This window comes from Orbicella faveolata, unplaced genomic scaffold, assembly GCF_042242905.1.
Source record: "Orbicella faveolata isolate gen_17 unplaced genomic scaffold, um_ofav_v1 contig_48, whole genome shotgun sequence".
Lineage (NCBI taxonomy): Eukaryota > Metazoa > Cnidaria > Anthozoa > Scleractinia > Merulinidae > Orbicella > Orbicella faveolata.
Genome location: NW_028301578.1, coordinates 13,460,871 through 13,483,533, shown reverse-complemented (window position 1 = coordinate 13,483,533; position 22,663 = coordinate 13,460,871). Strand labels below are relative to the sequence as shown.

Sequence of the window (22,663 nt, the reverse complement as noted above, 5' to 3'; positions counted from 1 at the left end):
TGGAAATGTATGCCGTTTAATTGTTTCAAAATCTGTTTTAATTAAACATGTCAGCCGAGGCGAGGTTTTCCAAGACTGACAACTAGGTTTACTCAAAATGTTCAAAGATCGCTTTTTTAACATAACTGTTACGTGATATCTTGTCGGTCACTCGAGAACTCTGCCATTATTTCACGAGTGAAGCTCCAAACCGTGCACCAATTTCTAAATAAGCGGTGTCCATTCATCTGTTCTTCGCTACTTTAATAAGAAAACAATGTTTTATTGCTCAATCAGACAACAGCAACAAGTGTTAAAGCGCAGCACACACCAGCGATTTTGGGTAGGAAAATGGCTGTATCGAAATATCCTTACGTGACGCCACACTTACGTGACAACACTCGCGTGACACAGTTCCTCCCTAAATTACGACAGTAGTCACTTTTCTCAAATGAAGCAAATTACGCTTCTGCACACTTTTAACCAAATGAGTAACATGCACGATCCAGCGGTCCAGCGATCCACTCCAATCCACACAGACCAAGTCGCTGGATAACCGCGACTTAGTCCTTAGAAAATTCCTTTTAATTTAGTCCTATTGTCGTACGGTTGACACTTCCTGTCCTAACAGCAAACAGTAATTAAGTGTCTTTGGCTCATTTTCATGTTGTTGTCTTTTTAATGTTTCGTCGTTTTGCGTTCTTGATCTCCGTGTGTAAATCTTGTGGTCATAGTTTCAAGCCAGGCCAAATCCTTCAGGGCACTCATCCACTGCCTTGTTCAGCATAGAGCGCAGCTTGTCGTATGTTTCGTACGCAGGAAGATCAAGCTGGTTAAAACTGTGAATGAGAAAAAAAAAAATGTCATTTGATTAATATCTGATTTCCTCTTTTTGTTAATCTTAATAAAATTGCGTCGATCACTGTTAAAAACAGCTCATATTAGATAGCGAAATTTAACATCTTGATAGACTGTGAAAACCGAAATCTGACAAGAGAATAACCCTTGCCTCTCGAAAATCGAAAGTTTACAGTCACATAGCCTCCTTTCAACTAGGCAGTCAAGCATCACATTCTCAACACCGAGCATTGCGTGACCAACCACAATGCTGGTTTGACACAGGGCTCTTTCAGAACTGCAGCATTTCGATTTGAACGCAATAACATCAAATTAACAAATTTAAGTCAGTTTTTATGCGTCTGTCCTCTTATTGATGATAAATTGCGTCATAACGTTGTCAAAGTGGCTGTATTACGGAATCTGAAACTAAAACAGAAGCCAGGCACTCACCACGTGTGCGCTGAAGGCAGTCTGTCCGTGGATCTGTCATCACGGTGGATCTGAAATTTCTGAAATCCATTCATTCCCTCCAGGGCGGCGAATCCTTGTAAGGGAACCTTGCTCGTACCCGTGACGAACTGAAGAAATTTAGCGCGGTCTGCCTGGTCGAATGAACGCAAAGCCCTCCAAAACCATTGGATCTAAGCAAATGAACAAAGCAAATAAATCATAAAGGTTTTAAACCATAGCAAGCAAAGCCAGGCTATCGAACTCAGAAGGCAAAAGCGTGCATCATAATCCAAAGATACATGCACAGGTTGTGAGAAAATTTAACTTCTCTTAGCCGCGAATTTTTTTCTCGTGCGAATGGGTTGACTGACAGTGGTTTGGCTACGATAATGGACTCTAGCCCAACAGCCCTTGTCAAAAAGTAACATTAAAGGAATTGTACGACCAACAGAAAGAATAACTGACGGCAAATACCTGTAATGAACCCTCGGTGTACTTATGATACTCCGTGTTGGCTTTCAAGTCATCCAAGTCGATGTTAGGTAGTCCAGAAATCAACAACTCTAGCTCTTGCTCGTCAAAGATTGAAATCAACCGCTTGGGAATGATATCGTAAAATCCTGCCAAGAATGACTCGATCTGTTTTGTTATCGCCCCTGTCATTTTCATCTGGCACACAAGCTTCACATACTCCTTCTTGTTCTCTTCTGTGACGGGAATGTTCCGGCCATCCTTTTTCAAATCACGGATTTCTGACAAACCGAATTCTTGCACCTGACAAAAATTATTCAGAGATGAAGAAGCTGAGTTAGAAGTTCGTAAGGAGAAATGTTTGTAATCCATCTTAACCCAGTTCCAGTCTTAACACTCCTACATTCTTACTCATTAGTGAGTAAGTACTCACTTTCAGGTTGGAACATAATTTTGTACATATCATGCCGACCGAACACACTGCAAAGATACACGCGACGTTTCCGTCCGTCCTCGAAGGTATTTTTCGAAAGTATTTCTCGATAATATATCGGTAACCTTGGTTACTACTTTAACCTGGGTTATGCCGTTATTCTGTAAAAAAGACAAGATGTCAGCGAATGTGCCATTATCAATAAAGACACGGACAAACTCATAATCTTTACGCAAAAAGATCTTCGCGGAGCAACCTTAGACATGGTTACCACAAGCATCACTTTTAAAAATTCCCTGACTTTTCCCCGATAAAAATAAGATTTCCCTGACCAAATAAAGACGAAACGTCAGATCTAGTAGCGGCTTCTGGTCTCAACCTACAGCCGTCCTTTCCTTCCTCATTAAGGAAAAATATCGTTGAGATCACGGTGACCCCACGTTTATTCCAGCCTTCAATGGCATTAAATAAGCCGTGTTGAATTATCTCAATTTTCCATGACTTTTCTTCAAAATGTAAATTTTCCCTGACTCAAAATAAAATTCCCTGACTTTTCCCTGACCTTGAAGAATTTCCCTTTTTCCCTAACCATTTCCTGACCTGTGGCAACCCTGGCAGAACATGACTTCTAAAACGGAAAAAGTGCTACACCGTTTCTGGTAAAGTGGATTCTTATGCAACTCTCGTAACAATGGAGGTTAAGGAAACTCAGACCCAGATCCATCCCCCTCCACTTCAATCGCTAACCAAGCAGAAATACACTACAAAACCTTTCAAAAAAAAAAATTCTCGGTTTACAAATTAAACTACGTTTGCAGGAGCCGACAGCCGATAGAAGCATTTCAGTTTAAACAAAACTTTAATGGTACGTTACCTCTGTGCTGAACGTGAGCTCCATGTCGATCTCACTCAAGTCGTGTTCCAGCAGATACTGCAGGCCCTGATAAAACGCATAGTCGAACGACTCCAGATCTGTGAAGTGCACAGCCTTGCCCAAGATGTGCTTATAGAAGGAGCGAGTAAAGAAACAGTCCAGAAGTTTGTTGTCATAAATCGCCTTGGCTACGATCCTGCCCACGAATTTAAAGTAACTCAAGTGGTTGGAGTTACAGTTGGAGCTGGGGTTGGGTTGGTACGTGACCCGGTCCCCTGGGGAAGTGGTAAATAGAGCATAGTTAGGATTAAACATCTCCCGGGACATGATCACGAACCACTCCCGGAGTAATCCCCCGGCATCTTGCCCCTCTTCGCCTTCGAATACGACGTACAAGCGGCACTTCATCTCCTCCGAAGAACGCCGATGGAGCTCGCGGTACGAATCTTCGAACACGTGTTCGCGCCGTACGTGAATCGTGAGGTCGTCTCGTCGGATTCCTTCGTCGAGTCGTTCGAGCTCTTGTCGGAAGAATCGACGTTTGACGTCAAAGTCGAGAACGCGCGTGTGATCCACGAGGACCGCGAACGGTCCGTCAGCGAGGTGGACGGTGGACTGGCGGAGAATCTGGTTCAAAACGGTTCGGTGCTTTTCTGTGAACAACAAGAATTCAAACATGAGTTCGAAATGCGAAATTTAAAGATAATAGCTCCTGGCGTGAAGGTGCTTCTCTACATAAAGACAAGGCAAGATCTGTGATGTAACTCACTGCCCTCCCTCCAATCCCTTAGATGCCACTCCTTTTCGTGGTTTCACCGCTTGTTTGCCAGGTAACGAGATTTCCCATTACGCCGGCAATTGAACTCATAGACAAAAGATTTCATATTTCTTCCAGCAACATCAAGTTTCTAGTGAACCACAAACAAAACAAAACAAAGCACAACAAAACAAAACAAAACAAAGCACAACACAACAAAACGCAACAAAACAAAATGCAACAAAACAAAAATCAAAACTAAACTAAACAAAACAAAACAAAACAAAAAACAGTTGACGGTTACTCTAAAAATGTGCCAAATTTCTTACCAGCGAATCGTAGAAACTTTTGCGTGTCAGATGGCAGGTCTGACGTCACAGATGTGACTGACATCTGCCTGCTGGGACTCAAAGGGCCTGGAGAGAGAGGCCCGGGAGATGCTGGCATAATTTCTGAGCTCACTGAGGATAGCCGATGTCCAGAGCGCGGCTGTTCGCCTTGGTTTTGAGTTGAGCTGCTTTCCTGCTATTGAGAAAAATAAATAAGTCATTTAAATCTACTTACTGGTTTGATGTATAAGAATTTAAGCATAACAGGCTAGCACATCGTACTATTTTCGTGAATGTTGATCTGCTCATGTTAACCTGACCACTCCCTCCTTCCCCCAGTCCACCACACCCCACCCCCAGGTGCTAAAGAAGTGTTATAAATGTGACAATCACCTGCTTTTCAGTGCCATGGACAAGAAAAAACGCCTCCACAGCGGGCTGCAGCACCAGTACAGCGTGACTATCAGATGTCCTACCCAGCTCAGACAGACACTCTCCTAACGTGTCCCACAGCTCCTCCAGGGTGATCTGCTCACTCAGCAGAGGCAACTCAGGCTCGTTTGCAGTCCCTGATGTAGACGCACCTACAGATGAGAGATGCAGTTACAGTCAATAAACTCCATCAGTTTCACCAATAGCCCTCTGTGCAGCTATTATCTGGGTTGTCACGCAACGCCTGACTTCACTGGAATCATTGCGTGACAACAAACCACCACTAAAGAAACTTCTAAAGGACACCCAACTGTCACCCTCTTCGTCTTATATTTCTCACCTTGCTGGGAGCTTCCTCCCTCCTGCCCACCTCCCTCAGGTCTGTTTCTGTCGTGACCGCCATCTCCTTGAGGCGCCGGTTCATTCCGCTGACCACTAGCTCTCCCATGATCCCCTTGGTGATCAGAGCGCAAGGCGCGCATGTGTGAGAAGGCTTCAAAGATGGCTTCTGCTTCGCTCTCTATTGCCGCGATCACAGCACCCAGACCACGTGACCCCTGGACAAGCCGCTGCACCACGGAACTCTCGTCCGTAACTAAAATTCAATGCAAAGTTATCATGATGCCAGGTATTTCACAAATAGATATAAGACAAAATTCCGAGGATAAGTGCCAGGCTTCCTTTGTCCACGGGAAGCGCGGTGACCTAAAGTCGTCCGGGGACTGCTCAAGGAGCTAACGATAACTAAAAAGTTACAATACTTTAACTAATAATAATAATAATCGCAGGCTGCAAAATAAGTACTTAGCCTCTACGAAAGAGTCTCGGTACGTTCTAGAAAGATGGGACTTCTGCCAACTCAGAAAGCGATTAGAAAGTTTCAATAAACACGTATGTAAAGCAATTAGTGTACTCCGCAACATAAAATTGCAAATAACTCTTACTCACCTCTTCTCTGCGATGTTCTTGTCCTTGACGATGTCGCTCCAGAAGCAGACTTACGAGCTGCTTCCCTGAGCTGCAGAATGACCTTGAGTACCCTAAGCAGTAGCGCCTGGCTGGAGGTCTTGCACGTCAGAGTAGGCATGGACGGCAAGTGAAGATCGTACCGTACTTGTCTGTTTTGCTGTTGTCTTCTCGCCCTCGTGCCGCCAGGCATGGTCGCCCAACCACCTTGGTGTCCGCCCCTTGTCGGCCTCCGAGGAGCTGTGGGGAGCACAAGCGAGGCTGGTCTTTTACCTGCGATAGAAAAGTAAAAATGTTTTAAATGGGGCGTACCAGATGAAAAGTACTGATATCAAAAGTACGATTGCTATGGCATTGCTATAGAACGTGGAAAGATGTCGCGAATATTTTTACCGAAAGAACAGCACCCACGAACGCACACTCAACCGTCATTCTATATACGATGCTCGCACAGGGCGCAGCACGGCTGGGTGAGTACTTAGATTTCAACAATTAACTTCTCCACATCAATCATGTCGCATATACTCTAAGTTGAGTCGGTGCGCTGTCACATTAAGCTCTAACATAACGCAAAATTATCCTTTCTGACGGCCATCTCGAATATTCCGTTGCTCACCCAATCGTAAAGAAGCTCAGTCACGATATTTTAAGTTATTTTGGCCACGCACAAAATTACCTCCAAATTGAAGGAAACCTGAAATAGTAGTTTACTAAAAACACCACAGAGATGATAATAAACCATAAAGGAACAAGGATGGTCAAGGATGGAGAAGATTAACACGAATTACAAACGACGTACTTGAAAAATTTAGGTTAAACTTTTCAAGACGTGGAAACCGTGACCTAGCACCTTTAAGTCGGTTGAACGCTGAGTAAACCACGAACATGGGTAACATATTACCGTTCGTACGATGACATAAACTGTGCAATAAAAAAGTCACAATTGCTAACCTTTTTTCAGTTCCGGTTCGTCCTTTTGAGGTGCATTTCTATTGTGTTCTATCAGTTCACTCAACAGCACAGCGATGTTCTGTTGTAACGTCTCCCCAATCCTGCGAGCACCCTCAAGCAGCAGCTGTAGTACACTGTCCCGCGTCTGCGGGTTCAGGCGAGAGACTTGTAGTAGAAGCGTAGTAGCGTCCTCGAGTCCTTCTTCTGAGCACATACCAGACGTGAGAACGTTTACAACCAGCCGCAAATGGCTTTCTTTGACCATGGAGGCTTTCTGTTCTGGGATTTCTTTCGTCGCCGTTGACGCTGCAGTTGTCAACAAAGAGCTATCTTCATTGCAAGCCTGCGACTGCGGATCAACAGGTGGAGACACCTCCACTATCATAGGCTCAACCATCCCTGGATGGGACGGCTCTGCCATGCCTGGATGGGACAAGGTCTCAGTGGATTGGGACAGAGGTTCATCCACAGATCCCCCGTCTAGTGATTCTACCTCATGAGGTTCGCCTCCTGCTTCCGAAGATCGTTCAACAATCAGCGATGAAGCCACGGACTCGGTCTCCGAACCTGGCGTATGAACTGCCAGGTGATGCGTGGTCACGTTTTCCTCGGGAACTGTCACGCTCACGTTTGTCACGGCCTCGTTGGTATTTAAAGACTGCGTGACAGGCTCAGCGGAAGGCGTCTGAGCTAGCGTTTCAGCAGGAACCGTTTCAGATGATGTAGTTTCGCTGCCTTCGGTCTGTTTGCTCGATTTCTCAGGCATGTCCGGGAGAGCAGCTGATGTTACCGATAACAAACGTAAAAGCTTGTCTGTCACGACAACACTTTCATGTACAACGGGATGCGCAAGTGTAATTAAAAGCTGTCCAATAGGAGCCGTGGAAAAGTCTTTAAGTTCCTCTGTAGGCGAGTCTGTTGTAGATGGCAAGTGCGACTGAATCGAGCTTGTTTTGGCCGCACTCTTTCCTTTTCTACCACTACCAGCGGTATCTAGTTTAAGCAGGATATCCCAGAAATCTGTACTCTCCTGAGATGTGGAAGCAACAGGCTTTGCTTCACTTGAAGAATTGTCTTCTTTGCTACAAGATGGATGCGGTTTTGCCGCCTGATACGGAGTGAAACTAGCGGGAAAGCTCTTCGCTAGGAACAACAACGCGTCAAGCACATGCTTACAGACAAAATGCGATGCTTGAGGGTGTATGCTAACGTGTGTGCTACGTTCAAGTCCAGCCTTCCCTTGCCGTTTTATGCAAAATACATTTGTCCGTGAACCTAGTGAAGTGCGCACACCGAACGAGAGCCAAGAGTGTTGCTTCGAGGCTTTAGAATCAGAGGCGCTTTCTTGAGTGTTCAGATATTCATCAAGCCTGCACGGACTCTCTGTTCTATCAGGCTCAGAATTAGACGAAGATGGCTCCGCGTGAGATGCGCTTTCCATGCTAGGCAAAGGGCAAGATCCATCTGATTGTTGCCCGCTAGTTCTTCTGAGAATTGTAATCATGGCGCTTATCAGCCACGAGCGCGTTTCGTCGTGATAACACAGGTTTCTGAGCACCTTGTGTAAGCGTCCGGTGTTAAGGCGAGGTTCTTCCACGAAAAGAAGGACCAGGAGGCACGCCAGAGCCTCGTGATCCAGCAAGTGACGTCCGACGATCTTGCGGTTTGGAGAAGGAAGGTAAGGTGGAGTGTTCGAAAATCCTGTCACCCTACCACTTAACCCTCCCCCGGAGGGAAGCAGCCTTGGAAAATGAGACCCCCCACCATGCCGAGACAAGGCAGAGTGGCGCAAAAGAGCCGAAATAGCCGACGCTCTGTCTCCACTTCCAAAGTTAAAACGCTCCTGGAGTAGCCTGTGGTGCCTGGCCTCTATCTCTCTCCGGAGAGTCTGTGCTTCGGAGGCCAGGTCGGTTGGTAGTAGAGGGAGAAGAGAGTCGTCAATGTCGGCCAAGACTGTTTGTCGCAGGGAAGGGGCCAGGTTACGAAGGAAAGAACCCGGATCTACAGCTTGCTCAGGAGTGGTTGTTTGGTTACGTCTTCTCTCTTGTTCAATCCGCTGCTGTTGAAGGACCTGGTAACCAAAGTCGACATAAACAGCAAAACTGTCAAACGTGACATGTGATAAAAGGCTAAAACGTCTTGTCACATAGCGTTATCAAGTTTATAAAAACTGATATTTCTTTTCTTATCCTTAAGATGCTTAAAGTAGCTGGACAAAGGGTTACAACCTAGCCTAAAACAGCATGACGTACCCTCAATCGGCTGAAAGAGAGCATGTCATAATATCACATTAATGGCCTAAAATTGCGTTATAGAATACACTACAAGAGTAATGACCCAGCGCCACAGAACGACCAAAACTAGCGCAACTCCGTAACATAATCACGCAAAAAGTCTGAAATCAGACAAAAGACCTGCTAAAATATCGTCACAACACGTCGCTCTAAAGTGCATGACCCTTGCCTGAACTAAGAGCGTCATTTCAAATAATTCACGTACCTCTTCTTGCACATCAGGGGGGAGGGCTGCCAGAAATTCTGGGCTCACATTCAAGTCAGCGGTGCCCTCATTCTCGTTTGCAGCGGCATTTCTCTGAGTTGGAGGTGGATGCAGTCCAAGCTGTTCAGCAAGAACCTCGCGGCGAATCGCTTCCGGTAATGCTTCCAGAAACGAGGGATCCACTCCAGCAGGGATAGGAATTCCATCTATCGTTAGGGCTGAGGCTTCTCCACTAGTGCCAGGCTGTGCGGTATCTGGAGCAGGCTCAGCTGCTGTATCGCCAGCTGATGTTGTAGTGTCACTGGCAGCTGCTGAAGGTTCTGGTACGCCTGCTAGTTAAAAGTGAATTATGTAAAGAGAACACTGTTAGCCACGGGGGAATAGTAAATACTTTTCAAAACAGGGTTTACTTTGCCTACGAAAAGGGAGGCACAGCAATGAATACTCGAGCATCTGTGCCAAAATTGTAATTATGTCGATGGTAGCAAACATATCTGCGTTGCTGTCAACCGGATAAAACTGTGACTTAATTTGTCCAGTGGACCAATAAAAAAGTATCCTTTGTGAAATAGTTATAATACATGAAGCTGACAATTGTTACCCGGCTCCACTGGACTCAGTCGACTCACCGCTTGGTGTAGCAGCAGTTCCTTCTTCCTCCAAAGCCATGGGGGAACCGTCACTTCCCTGCTGTACAGTCTCCTGCTCTGTTCTCTCAGCCTCATTGATAGAACCTTGGGGGTTTTCAATGCCTGGTGCTCCTACCTCGTCATCCCCACCTGCGCTCAGGCTAGCTGCTTCCATTGTGGCTGCAGTAATGATATCTTGGACGACTGAGCTGGCAGGCATGGCAGGCATCGTGGTGGGTGTGGATGAGGAATTGCCTTCACTCTCGTTAACAGGGGTTGATGTTCTCACTACAGCGACATCAGCAGATGTAACCGAGGTCTCATCAGCAGGTTCATCCGTGTACATTCTTACTAACATAGAAGTGTCCTCTGGGGCAACTGCCTCAGATGCGGGAGGTTCTGATACAGCAGCATCCGTAGGCTGCTGTTCAACTTGCATCCTTTCATTCTGTGCTTCTGCTGAAGCTCCTTCGTCTGCTTCTGTTGATGTACCCTGCCCATCACAAGTTGTTGACGACTCTACGCCACTCTCTTTGCTCTCTTGTTTCTTCTTCTTCTCTTCCTCTTCTTTCTTGGAAGCAGCAGCCTTTGCTTGAGCCTCTGCCTTCTTCTTCTGCTCTTCCTCTTTCCCCTTGGCAATCTCCTCAGCCTGCCGCTTCAGCAGGACAGGAAGGATCTCAGGCTTAACAGCAGCGATGCAATAGTGAATGCCCTGTGGGTCTAGAATCTGACCTTCTTCAGCCCACCGCATTAAAGCAGATGGCACGGTGGATGAAGTACCCTCGCCAAAATTTTCAAAAAATATCTCATCAGTGACGCCATCTTCAGTATTCCTTGCAATCACCTGGATCTCATCTTGAGCCAAATGTCTGCTTCGGTGAGTCACACCTGTAAAAGAGGCGACACTCTTTATAATATCTTTACTTATATCTCCATCTTTCTGTTTTTATCAATTCTATCTGCTTTCAGTATAAATCTACTCGCGTTGTATCGCAAATGCCGTTCACTGATTGGCTACACTACCTACTATCTATTCTGCTGTCGATAGCGAGTAGCCTAGCAGTGTGCGGTTGTTATGAAACTGGCAGCCACTTCTTTGCGTTTTCAAAGTGTCTGTGGATAGGACTTCGACAAAGTTTTGAACGACAAGTAGATTTATACCAAAACAATCAGATTATTTGTTCTCGATTTCTATGCGTGATAGAAATCTCGAGCTCATAATCTAATTGTTAAGTATTCTCCTTAGAGATTCATCTCAATTCAGTTTTAAGGTAACGAGAACTTAGAGTGTAATTCCAGAACTTGCCTGTACTGAACTGAAGACCATCTGACGAACTCTCGGGTCCCAGCAGGCTCTGAATCACTGCCGGCACAGGAGGTTGACTCACACCTTGAGGATGCGACAAATGAATCGACTGTGCCTGCTGGGTGTGGTGCCTGGGCGTCATACGGAGGCCATGCACACGGGACAGGCGCTGAGCCATGTTAGAAATGGTGTCTGGCTCATCATCTTGGGACACAGTCATCATAAATGTACCTGCAAAGCGACCACCGTGAGGACCACTCATCCAACCAAGATGGCGACCTAAATATCACATGAGCATAATATCACTCATGTGAAACTGTTACGAACATCCTTCCTTCAAATATAGGTCTTTTTATTTTGTTATTTTTGTTATTTTCATGTATTTTTATATTTTAAATCGTTTTCAATACAAAGTTAACTCCAACTTGAACGAAAATGAATTTAAGACATTGTTCGAGACACTGTTAAACTAATGCTATTGAGACTTCGAGAAATGACCGAGGTTCGCAACTTCAAGAACATTTTTACTTCTTAAGTTTTTGCCCACGTGACTTGAAATACCATGGCAACCATGTTTTGATAGGCTTTCAACTCGAATTTCGCACTCTTCAGTTTAGTGTTTGGTTTAAATTAGATTTTCAGTTTAGGCATCTATACATTAGTACCAATTTTTTCAACCCATTTCCGACATTTTTGAAAAGTCGTAAGATCTTAGAGACGGAGTTTGGTGCGATATGACGTCTTACTATCCAGCAGCAGCGAATACCGTCAAAATAACAGTACAAATATGTATGAGTTATTGACCAAGTGTGAGGTCAAGATGGCTGGATATTAGCCAAGTTCTTTTTTTGCGTGTTTATGGACCGAGACGGAGTTAAGGTCCATAAACTCGCAAAAAAAGAACGAGGCCAATATCCAACCATCTTGACCGAACAAGCTTGGTCAATAAAGGATTTATTATATGGCTTTCGGGGAAATTTTTCTTGCGGGACAAGGCGGGTAGTCCCGAGCGGGCAAGATAGCTCCATCTTGCCCGCTCGGGTAGCCAATCACAGCGCAGGATTTGATTCTTCTTGCCCGCTCACGGAGCTAGCCATATAATAAACAGCAATATTGTACAGTTATTTGTACAGTAGAAAACCTGTTTGCCGTACAGGTCGGCGCGCGCACGCAAAACTGTCACACTCTCCCTCTTTCATTGATAAATTTACTGACTACAGCAGTTGGATAATAAATCTCTTATTAGATGTTTTGGTGTGTAGTATCGCTATATATTTTTACTCGTTGTTTGTATTTTGACGAGCCCGTAGGTACAAGTCGTAAAAATATACAGCGATACTACACACCAAAACATCTAATAAGATATATGTACTGCAATGAGCAATCAAGAGGAAAATGAAAATTTTGACTTCGGACACCGAAGCATTAGGAAGAGAAAGTGGCAGATTACTAACCAGAACCTTCGTCCATAGGCAAGTAGATGGCATCCTCCTCGAAAATTCTGAAAGAATCTTCTCCTATCATGTCAACGCCATCTTCATCCATGTCACTGCCGCCTTCGTCTTCATCATCATCATGATCGTCCTCATCATGGTCATCTTCATCTTCTTCTCCCTCCTCTTCCATCACATCAACTCCGCTGGACTCCTCCATCACTCCAGCCTCTCTCACACCCATGCCACCTGAAGGATGTCATGAAATAACTGAGTATTCAGCCCTTGCATCAGGATGTAGATACATTTTATTCGATGGTTTAACAAATGTTACACTCGGATATTTTGCGAGTGCCTGGTATTTTGGAAGAGTAATAAGTAAGATGTCCACGCGTATTACACGGTTAACCATCAACTAACGGATTATTATTCCACAATTATTTCATTTTCTAGTATTTGGGCTTCTAGTTTTTACAAATACATTCTGCATCCTCCCAAAATCGTACTAAGGTTGGTACGCATGACGAATACAAAATACGACTCTACAGTACAATACAGGTTCATATTTTGCGCGCTCTCTTGAACTAAAACGGTGAAATGCGCAGTAGTGGAATAATAACATGAAATAGCTGCTATCAAATAAGACGAGCCGAGACTACAGAGAAAGCTGTTGATGAATCAAGTTGCGAGTTCTCCTCGCAGAAGCCGAGGTTGTGACCTTCGCTGAGGGAAGCAAAATGACTGCGCAGGTCCGGCTGTCTTAACGTGAAGCTCGCGGATGGAAGTGCTGATAGGAAGAAAGCATCTTTTTTCTCCGAATTTTAAACCATCAGTGAACGGAAACGGTTTTTTTTTTTTCACAAAGGCATTGTAACTTCGACTAACACGTTCTGGGAATGATTCTGAAAAGCTTAACAATTCGATAACGATGCTCCGCTTTGAGCGTAAGATTTACAACAATAATTACCACACAAACCTTCTGGCCTGTTCACTGAACTTATTTCATCCTCCTCCTCGTCTTCATCTTCATCGTCATCGTCATCATCATCGCCCTCGTCCTCATCATCATCATCACCATGATCATCATTATCACCCGCGTCTTCAAAAGTGATCACCATGGTTTCGTCGTCTCCTCCTCTCTCATCATGATCGCCTTCATCATCGTCAGAGTTCTCACCCACATCTTCACCACCACTGTCACCATCAGAAGAGCTATTGTCACTGTCACTGGAGTGAGGGTCAATAACATAGGTGGTCTCTTCTACCACGCGTCCATCCGCCATGCGACGGGTCGTCACATGCTCTGCCACAATGTTACTGTCAACATCTAAATAACAAAGAGAGTGTTACCGAGTGAAAATGTGCCATATTCACAAGCAACCGTTGTGTTGTTTTGTTTATTAGATAAACATACTAAGATTTCCGAACATGTTCCGAAAATTTCCCAAGACTCTCCAAAAGTTGTCCAAAGGTCAGACGAACATTTCCGAATATTTACCGAAAAAAAAAAAAAGAAGATAAGCGAAGATTGCAGAAGACTTCCCAAGAAGATTCGAAGATGTTTCGATCATACACCAACAAATTTAAGCACAGTTAGAGGGTCAAACATGATACAAACATTACGCCATCGATATCATCACGGTGAAATTATCGTAATTTTACACGTGTTTAATTACGGCTTTTCTCAGTAGTTTTTAAATTATACCTTGTCCTGCTTGGCCTTCATTGCTATCCGAGTTCAACAATTCGTCGACCATGTCCTGCAATTCTTCAAGTTCCTCTTCTGAGGCCATTGGAATGATCCCCCTGCCAGAGATTTCAGGTAGACCCCAAGAATCCCCACTAGCTGCTGCATTATCACGCTGAGAATCAGACGCTAAAGAGTCTTCATGCGCGGCAACTGAAAGCATATAGTGAAGTATCAAATTAGAGAATTCAATGTAACAACCACAGCTTGTACGGCACACAGCTAAATAGTGCTACATGAAAGAAACGCTCGGCAGCGTTAAGTTTGTCTCAATGACCACACGCTATGATTTTATCAACACACTGAAAATTTAGAAACATTGTGTGCAGCATAACCTAAGTAAGCGCAGAAAACATTACAACCACATGGTGACAGAAGAGGTTCAGTGGTTTCTGCAGATAACATTTTGCGCGTTTTTTTAATGTATTTTAATCTTGTGTGAATAAACTCAATGCTAGGATTGATATTCATCTTCTACTGATATTTATACCTTGACTAGGTGTTGCATCAGTTGATTCCTGACTCTCTCCTGTTCTTGGTCCACTGGCTCCTTCACTTGTCTGGACTAAAAACAGTTACAAACACAAAATCAGTTTCTAGGACTACAAAATGTCCTGGTCAGAATGCCATCTTACAGACCCTTTCGGTCAGGAACGAGTACTTTGGTAAACGCTTTTCTGACAGCTGCCAGTAGAGACGTTTAGATCCAAGTGTGCCCATGACCAGGTTTCAGCGTAAAACATGCTAAGTAAAAATATATTTCAGCAAGCTTAAATTTTTTCTCGGTGGGGAACAAAATTGCAAGGTTCAATTGCTTGAGCATAATCGATTGGTGATTTCATGATTTTAAAAGAAGGAGCTAACCAACCTTTCGAGAGTTTGTAGCCATGGGATAGAGTTTTTTCCTGCCACAATAACAGACATTTACACTCCAAAATTTCAACTTGGAATATCACGATTGTGGTCGCAATCTTATCTAGAGTTCTTTTCCTATTACGTACCAGTTGACGAGGCCTGTTGAGATTCTGACCCAGTCCCTGTCCCCTGTCCACTTGCTGTCTGCAGATCACCACCAGTAGCTCGATCTTTACCAGCAGCACTGGACGGACCACTGGAACTCTGTTGGTTCACCACACCAGACAGCTTCTCCATAGGCTTTAACAGACAGTTGATGGTCGCAACAAAATTGGGACTGGCCAAATCCAAGCTGTGTGGAACTCTAGCTAAATCGTTCACGAGTCCTTTCTTCAGTAGTAGCTTCATGACATTGTTAGGCTGCACCCCCGCGGCTGCTGCCGCATGTTGCGAAGATTGAGGTCCCGTCTCGATCATTGTTTGTACCAAGGTAAAGATCGCCTGTAGCCTGGAGTGTTTTGCGGTTGACTCTGGTAAGCTCAAGGCTCGTCCTAGAGAGGCCTTCATCTCGGCAACCAGGGCCTGCTGAGCTTCAGGTGCCTGGTGACATGTAGCGATTGTTGCAAGTAAGATGCGCGCAAAAGATGGAGTGTCTTCATTGTCAGTTGGTGTGCCAGATGGAAGAAGGTGATCTAGAATAAAGGCTAGGACTGGTCCTTCATACTGTGGAGCAAACAACAAACACTTTAATGTTGCTAAGGTGATTTTGATCTCCATGTTTCCATTTTTCTATTGGCAATTTTATAACTAGTCATGGTCTACTATATTTTATTTGAAGCTAGAGGGAATTACACTTAAGAGAGAATAACCATTGAACCTGTCCAAGTCCAGTAGAGGGCGATCAACCAGAGGAGACCTGTGTTCGGGGACACTACAGGGTCAGAGAACCATTTTCACTATGTCAAAGAGATGCTGATGGTAAGGACTACATGTTAACAATAGGATTGTCTTTACAAGAGTTAGTTTTAGATTTTGGAGATTGTGACTGCATACAGCGGGTACTTTTAAAAAGACGATCCTCTACACAGTAGCTATCTGCAAAGAGACTCTTCAAATTGGGATGTTTTCCTGAGGGAGATATCTGGTTATGAATCTAAAGGAGTTATCCGCGGGAAGACCATCTGCGGGGAAAGACAACACACAAGAGGCCGTTGGGGGCAGGGGAAAAGCCTAATTGAAGAGTATCTACTTTTGTGCTACAAGCTGACTAACCTCTGATGCTGAAGACAGCTGGGCAGTATGACTGTAGTCTGTAATAAGCTGTGCTACTCCTGCATAAGACTTCACCAGCTCTGCTAACAGCTTCAGAATGGCTGACTTGGGTAAGAGAGGCTTGGAAGGTGCCTTGACATCTGGGGTTGAATCCTTGTTTTCTTCTGTGGCATTAACTTCGTCCTTCTTTTCATCAGTTTTTAATAGTGACTGTGAATTGCCTTGGCTGCTATTTTGCGAAGAATCTACATTGTATACAAAAAATACTTGCGTCAACATACGAAGTACAAGCAAATAGGTTGACTGTGAAATAGTAAATCCTATTACGTTTGATAACCACTTTGCTCAAGCTTTTGCATCGTGTGTTCACACTTAAATGGCACTCGCAATGACGGCAGATAACTAGTGCTAGAGGACTTGACAACTCGGAGTCCAGGAAAAACTCTCAAACTTACCCAGAGCCATTTCTTCAACTTCAACGTCCTCTCCAGTGAGTTGTCTTGTGTAGGCAGGTAGTTGATGAGCTGTCAGATTCTGCTGAGCGCCCTGACCACTAAACCCAGCCAGCAGATCACCAACTTGACCCAAAGCACGGCCGAGCTCGCCAAGCATTTGACTGTCTGAGCGGCACATAAGGATTCCTCTATCCATTGCCCTTGCCGTGCTGTCAGACGCACATAAAACATTCAAAAGATCGCAGACAACGCCATGCACCTGTTTTGCCACTGGGGGAGGTTTAGCAGGCTTTGCCAAACTTGCCTTCACAATCTGAGCATAGTTCGATGGCATGTTTGTCTCCCCGCCTTCAATCATTGTCCGTCTTAGTTGAGGAGTTATGGCTAACTGTAGCGAGCTTGTAGCTACTTCCTTGAAAAGTTCAGCATTGCGACAAGCTGCAGGTCCTAGAATTCGTAATATATAATTTATCTCTTTAGCACCAGGTGAGCTTTGACTCACTCCAGTGACTGTACTACTGACACTACTAGTCGCTGACGATCGCACAACTTTCTCCATAGTGTGTTTCAAGTTCTCTTCGTCTTCCAACACATGCCTAAGGAGAAGTGTTGCCAGTGTTGTAAAACCAGCAACTGCAGAGTCTTGTGTGAGAAAAAGGAGCGCACGAGCTCCGCCTTGTTCCACAAACTGGACTGCGTACTTGTGTTCTTGAGTGAGTCTGAGACATAATTTCAGGACTGCTTGAAGGGTTGTTGGCGAGACAGGAATACTAATAAGTCTTGTGCAGCATCTAAAACAGGATTATAAATGATAAGATAGGAAGAGGTAAACAAACAAAACAAATTCAAATGGGACTGCTAAGAATTACAACATGGGCAAACTCCGCGACTAACGAGCTCAGCAATAATCATCTTGAGTAAAAACGTTCCTAAAGGAGCAGCTTTAAACTGGAAGCAGAAAGCTTAAAAGTTCTAAAATTCTTAACTAGAGAACGTTTTTATTCAAGACGATTTGAAATTCTGGTAGCTTCATTTTTACTCGGCAATGATGTTTAGAATTCGTACAACATGCAGTTTTCAACAAATGTCATTTCCCCATCAGAAATAAGAACAACTAACAAGAGGAGCATAGACTGGATCACTCTATGGAAAAACTTGAGAGGCTCAGAATTCTGTTATCACAATTTGTTCATATCAACACTAAAAAGAGTGGAAGGGAAACTGTCCCAGCAATTTAAATCCTTGTGAGGATCTTTTAATACCTGATTACAAGAGCCTTCTGATCATCATTTAAGTGGTGAATAACCACACGCCCCTCAGTCTTCTCAGTTTTTGCCGAATCTGAAAAATACCGATTACGAATTACTCAAGCATCAAATAAACCTTACAAGCCTGAAACTCTCTATGGCTTTTTGCATGATCAACGTGCAAACTTCATTTTCCACGCAAATGCGGGCTTCATCCAACCTTCAAAGGAGTTATATGAAATGCTTGGACGAAATATCAACTCATGTTTTGTGATATAAAAGAATCGCCCTCAAATCAAAGGAATCTTTAAAATAATAGTTTACTAAGGTTCGTAAACACCAAAAAGGTAAATATAAACCAAAGAACTACAAGGATGGTCAAGAGTTCGATGAGATTAAAACGGATTACAAACAACGGCATTTGCGTCACGATTAGAGCGGTTTTCAAAACCAAACCCAGAGTAATCACTCTGGTCAATCTAGTCAATCACAAAGATAATCCAATGTACCAATCAAAACTCGAAATAAATACATTTACATGTAGCTGGTGCGAAGCGCGGGAAAATGTGCGGAAATGAGTTACGATTGGTTTTGCTTTTAGTTCTGATTGGATGAAAAAGTGCGAGAGTTTTTTAAGCCAATCGTGTAGCGTATTAATGCAAAACCAATTACTTTTCGATACTTAAGTGAAAACCACTCCATTGCCACGAAAAATTGTTACCTGAGCTTTCTCTATCTTGCTTATCTTTCTTTGCTTTCTTGCTTGGCTTATCCTGGGAGGTACTCTGAGAATCTTCTCCGCTTCCTTTACCGCTAGCAACAGAGGCGCTGCTTGAAGAACTCTCTGCTTCGTCTCTTCTGCTTGTTGACGCACCACTACTGGGGTTGTCGACTGCTTCCAGCATTATAGGACGTCTGTTACCCGAGTCTTCATTTACCTGCAGCAAAACACAATAAAATAAGAGTTCAAGCAACAGAAATATCGCGCAACACTCACAGTACCGCTAACTCTCACACAGAAATCATGAAGAATACAAACAAAAATCACTCCACAATAATGACCCGAAAAATTGCTGTATAGATCAAACATAACGGAAAACTCACCTGAACCATGGTGGAAAAGTTCACTAAATAACGCCGCCTTCCTGCCATAAATCTGGGAGAAAAATAAAAAAAAAAATAAAAAACTTACTTATGACTTCTCTTTTGTGGTATTTTTAAAAGAATTAATACCAGAAAAATCCCCCTAATGGAGAAGTGATTTAGTCCAGCTCTGGTCCTCTCTGTCACGCAATGCTACGCTCTCAGGTTGCGTGACAGAGAGAGGGACAGAACTGGATTAGAAGTGATTCTACTGAACATGACGACTTACCTGACTCGTGATTCTCCATTCCTGTATGCTGCATCGATGGTTGTGTTGTTGTTAACATTGTAGTTGTACCAGCGACCACTTCGGTCGTCAAACCATTTCCAGGCATGAGTAGTACACTTATTGGGAAGAAAAGCAAAGCAGCAATTCGTCATCATTTACTTCACGTTAAATATAGTTAAATGGAATTTAACATAGTTAACGACTAGGAGCTAGTCTGGTCAGTAGCGTTTTTGTAGGCAGTTGTCAGTGTCTTGGCCGTCTGTGAGCGTTTGGTTAGCGTTTGGTGCGTTTTGTAGCGTTTGATATAGTTCAATGAAATTTTACATAGTTTATGACCAGGAGCCAGTCTGGTCAGTAGCGTTTTTTGTAGGCGTTTGTTAGTGCCTTGGCCATCTGTTAGCGTTTGTTTAGCGTTTGGTGCGTTTCTGTAGCGTTTGCAACAGTCATATGGTTGTGAGAGCCCTGGGGCTGACATTGTCCAGCGGTATATTTGGTTAGTACATGTGTTGTCGTCCCATGTGCTCGCAGTGTGTTCATCGCTCTGTTAGTGTGGCGTTGTGGATTGAATTATAGTTTAGCGGTTCTCGGCGTTCTCCCTATTGCTTCGATAGCTATCTCGGTCGCTGTCCCGGTTAAAATAGAAGTTCTTCGATCTTCGACCGTGGCGTTTTTGTTTCGTCCTGTCTCCACCGCCGTGTTGTGGTTCGTCTTCACTTCTCTCGTACCTGGTCCGGTAGTGTGCTCGCCGTTCAGATAGCCTGGCTTTTGGCTGGCCTAGTATAGCGTTTCCCAGTTGGGAAGAATTTCGTCATTCGCCAACCGTGGTATCCTCGCCCGCTGTCGTGTTTCGTCTTTAACTGTCGTGGTTCGTCTTTAACTCGCTCGTCGTTCTCTCGTACCTGGACCGTTAGTGTGCTCGCCGCTCCGATAGCGTGGAGTTTTGGCGGGCTTAGTGTAGCGGTTCCCAGTTGGGGATAAAAAGAAATTTCGTCATTCATCCACCGGGGTTTCTTCGCCCGCTCTCGCGTTTTTGGTTCGTCTTTAACTCGCTCGTCGCTGGTTTGTACATCATGCCGAACCCACCTCGTTCAACCAACAATAGCTTGTCTGCCGGACTTCGTTCGGAGGACTTACCTCTGTTGTCTTCCGCGCCGACAGTGGTTTCAACGGCTCCCTCTGGCCCTGTGGCGCCTTTGGCCGTCGATTCGATCGCGGAGGCTGTTGTTCGCGCACTTGGAAGCTCCCTTCCTACCATCATTTCTGCAATTCAAGGGAACGCCCCCTCGCCATTAAATTCCTCCGTCCCTGGCACTTCTGTTGGCGTTGCTCCATCTAGCTCCTCCGAATCGACTGCTGTTTCTTGTGATGCCAACGTTTCATCTGTGGCTTCTGGGGCGTCGTCAGGTATGTTTACTTTGCCTGCTTTTGTTCCTACTTTTTCTCCCGTGTCGGCCATCACTGACTCGAGCTCGGCCCGCTTTGTGGCCCCCATCACCTCTCCGTTCGCTAGTTCCAGTGTAGCCAGTAGCCTGCCAAGCCTCGGTAATTCTGCATCAGTGACCAAGTCTGAGAAGGCTTTTATTGTCGGTCCAGGTCATGCACCAATCCCGGCAAAATTGGCCAAGAAGATCGTAGAGGGCCAGTTCGTGGAGTTGGCAGATCTGCTTACGGTAAATCTTCGCGCTGTGGAACAGGAACCACAGACCTTCCTAGAGGGTAAACTCCTCGTGTCCAACGCCAGACGCAGGCAAGTTGAAATTAAGGATATTCTTACCTGGACTGAGGCCTTCACAATTTTCCAGCTGGTCCTGTGTGCATCTTATCCCCTGCGCTGGTCGGACCTGACGAAGTACAAGCTCCTCATTATTCAAACAGCCCGTCAGTATCCAGGTCTGGCTTGGCTTGAATACGATCTGGCCTTCAGAAGGGATGCCGCTGCCTCGGGCCTTAATGATTGGTCCAAAATGAATTTGGATCTATATAATTTTCATCTGCGTTTGCCAACATCGTCCTCACTGCAACCAAAGCCATCCTCCCCTTCTGGGTTTCCTCAGTCTTCCTCAGGCAACCCAGAGCCCCGCTTACGTACACCATTCTGCCATTCCTGGAATGAAGGGCTATGCCGGTGGCCATTTGGGAGGTGCAGGTTCCGCCACAACTGCAGCAACTGCGAGGGAGAGCATACCAAGGCTAACTGCCCCTTTCCCCGCTCAGCTGGACTTCGTTCCCGCTCCCCCTCCCCTGGGGGAGGAAGGGGACAATACTGACGGGCAAGGTACGCCCAATGTTGTGTCTGTACATAGTTTTAATAATTTGATTGTGTTGCCTAGCCAGCAGACTGGACTGCCTCAGCTGGCAAATTTGTTTTGTCCTGTTCCAGTTTCCGTTCCAGTTTCAGTTCCAGTTTCAGTTCCAGCTTCAGTTCCAGTTTCAGTTCCAGCTACGCCCTGCATTACAGCTGTCTCTTTTGCTCCGTTATATCCGGTTTCTAAGGTCTCACCATTACAGCTGGATCAATTTCAAGCGGAGTTGCGCCATCATCCCGACGAATCAGCTGTAGCTTATGTGATTTCTGGCATACAGGATGGATTTCGGATAGGATTTGACCCCTCCTTGGTGTCACTCAAATCTGCATCTTCGAACATGCGTAGCTCTTCTGAACACCCAGCAGTGATTGACTCCTACTTACAAAATGAAGTCTCTTCCGGCAGGGTGGCAGGTCCTTTTCCAGTGCCACCACTTCCATCTTTGCACTAAGTCGTTTTGGGGTGATCCCCAAAAATAATCAGCCTGGGAAGTGGCGTCTCATTTTGGACCTCTCCTCACCTGAGGGGAAAAGCGTAAATGACGGCATCCCTAAGCCCCCGTTTACAGTTCAGTACGTTTCAGTGGATGCCTTCATTGATGGCATAATGACTCTGGGCCGAGGAACACTAATGGCCAAGTTCGACGTGGCCAGTGCATATCGGAATGTGGCAATCCACCCGGATGATCGCCCCCTTCTTGGCATGAAGTGGCGTGGGCAATATTTTGTGGATATGGTGCTCCCATTTGGGCTGCGTTCTGCACCATTCATTTTTACTGCCATTGCAGACTTGGTTGAATGGATTCTGGTTCAAAATTATGATGTCACATTTCTCCGTCATTACTTGGACGATTTCCTCACCTTGGGCCCACCGGCTTCCCCTGTCTGCCACAACAACCTTCAAACCTGTGTTCAACTGTGTAAAAAACTTGGTCTGCCACTTCATCCAGATAAGCTGGAGGGTCCTGCGACTCGTCTTACAATCCTTGGGATTGAACTTGACTCTGAAAAACTTCAGGCGTGCCTCCCGGCTGACAAGAGAGTTAGAATCGTTACACTGT

At 44.9% G+C, this 22,663-nt stretch overlaps 2 protein-coding genes across 7 annotated transcripts in view; one reads left to right on the top strand and one right to left on the bottom strand.

Annotated features, from left to right (window-relative positions):
• LOC110039614 (E3 ubiquitin-protein ligase HUWE1-like) overlaps positions 1-22,663 on the bottom strand; it is a 46,996-nt gene continuing 24,333 nt past the window's right edge. For 2 of the 6 annotated variants that reach the window (XM_089281601.1, XM_089281603.1), the window contains exons 39-61: positions 19,298-19,413; positions 19,030-19,081; positions 18,647-18,863; positions 17,941-18,019; positions 16,679-17,469; positions 16,224-16,468; positions 15,098-15,674; positions 14,587-14,661; positions 14,055-14,249; positions 13,326-13,676; positions 12,371-12,598; positions 10,917-11,195; positions 9,611-10,498; positions 8,982-9,313; positions 6,483-8,553; positions 5,514-5,804; positions 4,906-5,160; positions 4,527-4,717; positions 4,134-4,329; positions 3,048-3,700; positions 1,744-2,043; positions 1,270-1,460; positions 1-818 (exon numbers count right to left, since the gene is read on the bottom strand). In XM_089281601.1, coding sequence (XP_089137727.1) covers positions 716-818; positions 1,270-1,460; positions 1,744-2,043; positions 3,048-3,700; positions 4,134-4,329; positions 4,527-4,717; positions 4,906-5,160; positions 5,514-5,804; positions 6,483-8,553; positions 8,982-9,313; positions 9,611-10,498; positions 10,917-11,195; positions 12,371-12,598; positions 13,326-13,676; positions 14,055-14,249; positions 14,587-14,661; positions 15,098-15,674; positions 16,224-16,468; positions 16,679-17,469; positions 17,941-18,019; positions 18,647-18,863; positions 19,030-19,081; positions 19,298-19,413 — 8,676 coding nt within the window. In that variant the 3' untranslated portion in view covers positions 1-715. The remainder of the gene's footprint in view (positions 819-1,269; positions 1,461-1,743; positions 2,044-3,047; positions 3,701-4,133; positions 4,330-4,526; positions 4,718-4,905; positions 5,161-5,513; positions 5,805-6,482; positions 8,554-8,981; positions 9,314-9,610; positions 10,499-10,916; positions 11,196-12,370; positions 12,599-13,325; positions 13,677-14,054; positions 14,250-14,586; positions 14,662-15,097; positions 15,675-16,223; positions 16,469-16,678; positions 17,470-17,940; positions 18,020-18,646; positions 18,864-19,029; positions 19,082-19,297; positions 19,414-22,663) is intronic. The other 4 variants (XM_089281604.1, XM_089281606.1, XM_089281602.1 and 1 more) reach the window with 3 other exon arrangements.
• On the top strand, positions 19,458-22,045 carry LOC149096617 (uncharacterized). The gene has a single exon (XM_089281608.1). It carries the CDS (start codon positions 20,368-20,370, stop codon positions 21,562-21,564), a length of 1,197 nt encoding a protein of 398 aa, XP_089137734.1. The 5' UTR covers positions 19,458-20,367; the 3' UTR covers positions 21,565-22,045.

Excerpts from the sequence above, each read along its gene's own strand:
- LOC149096617 (XM_089281608.1), top strand. The coding sequence starts at position 20,368 with ATGCCGAACCCACCTCGTTCAACCAACAATAGCTTGTCTGCCGGACTT.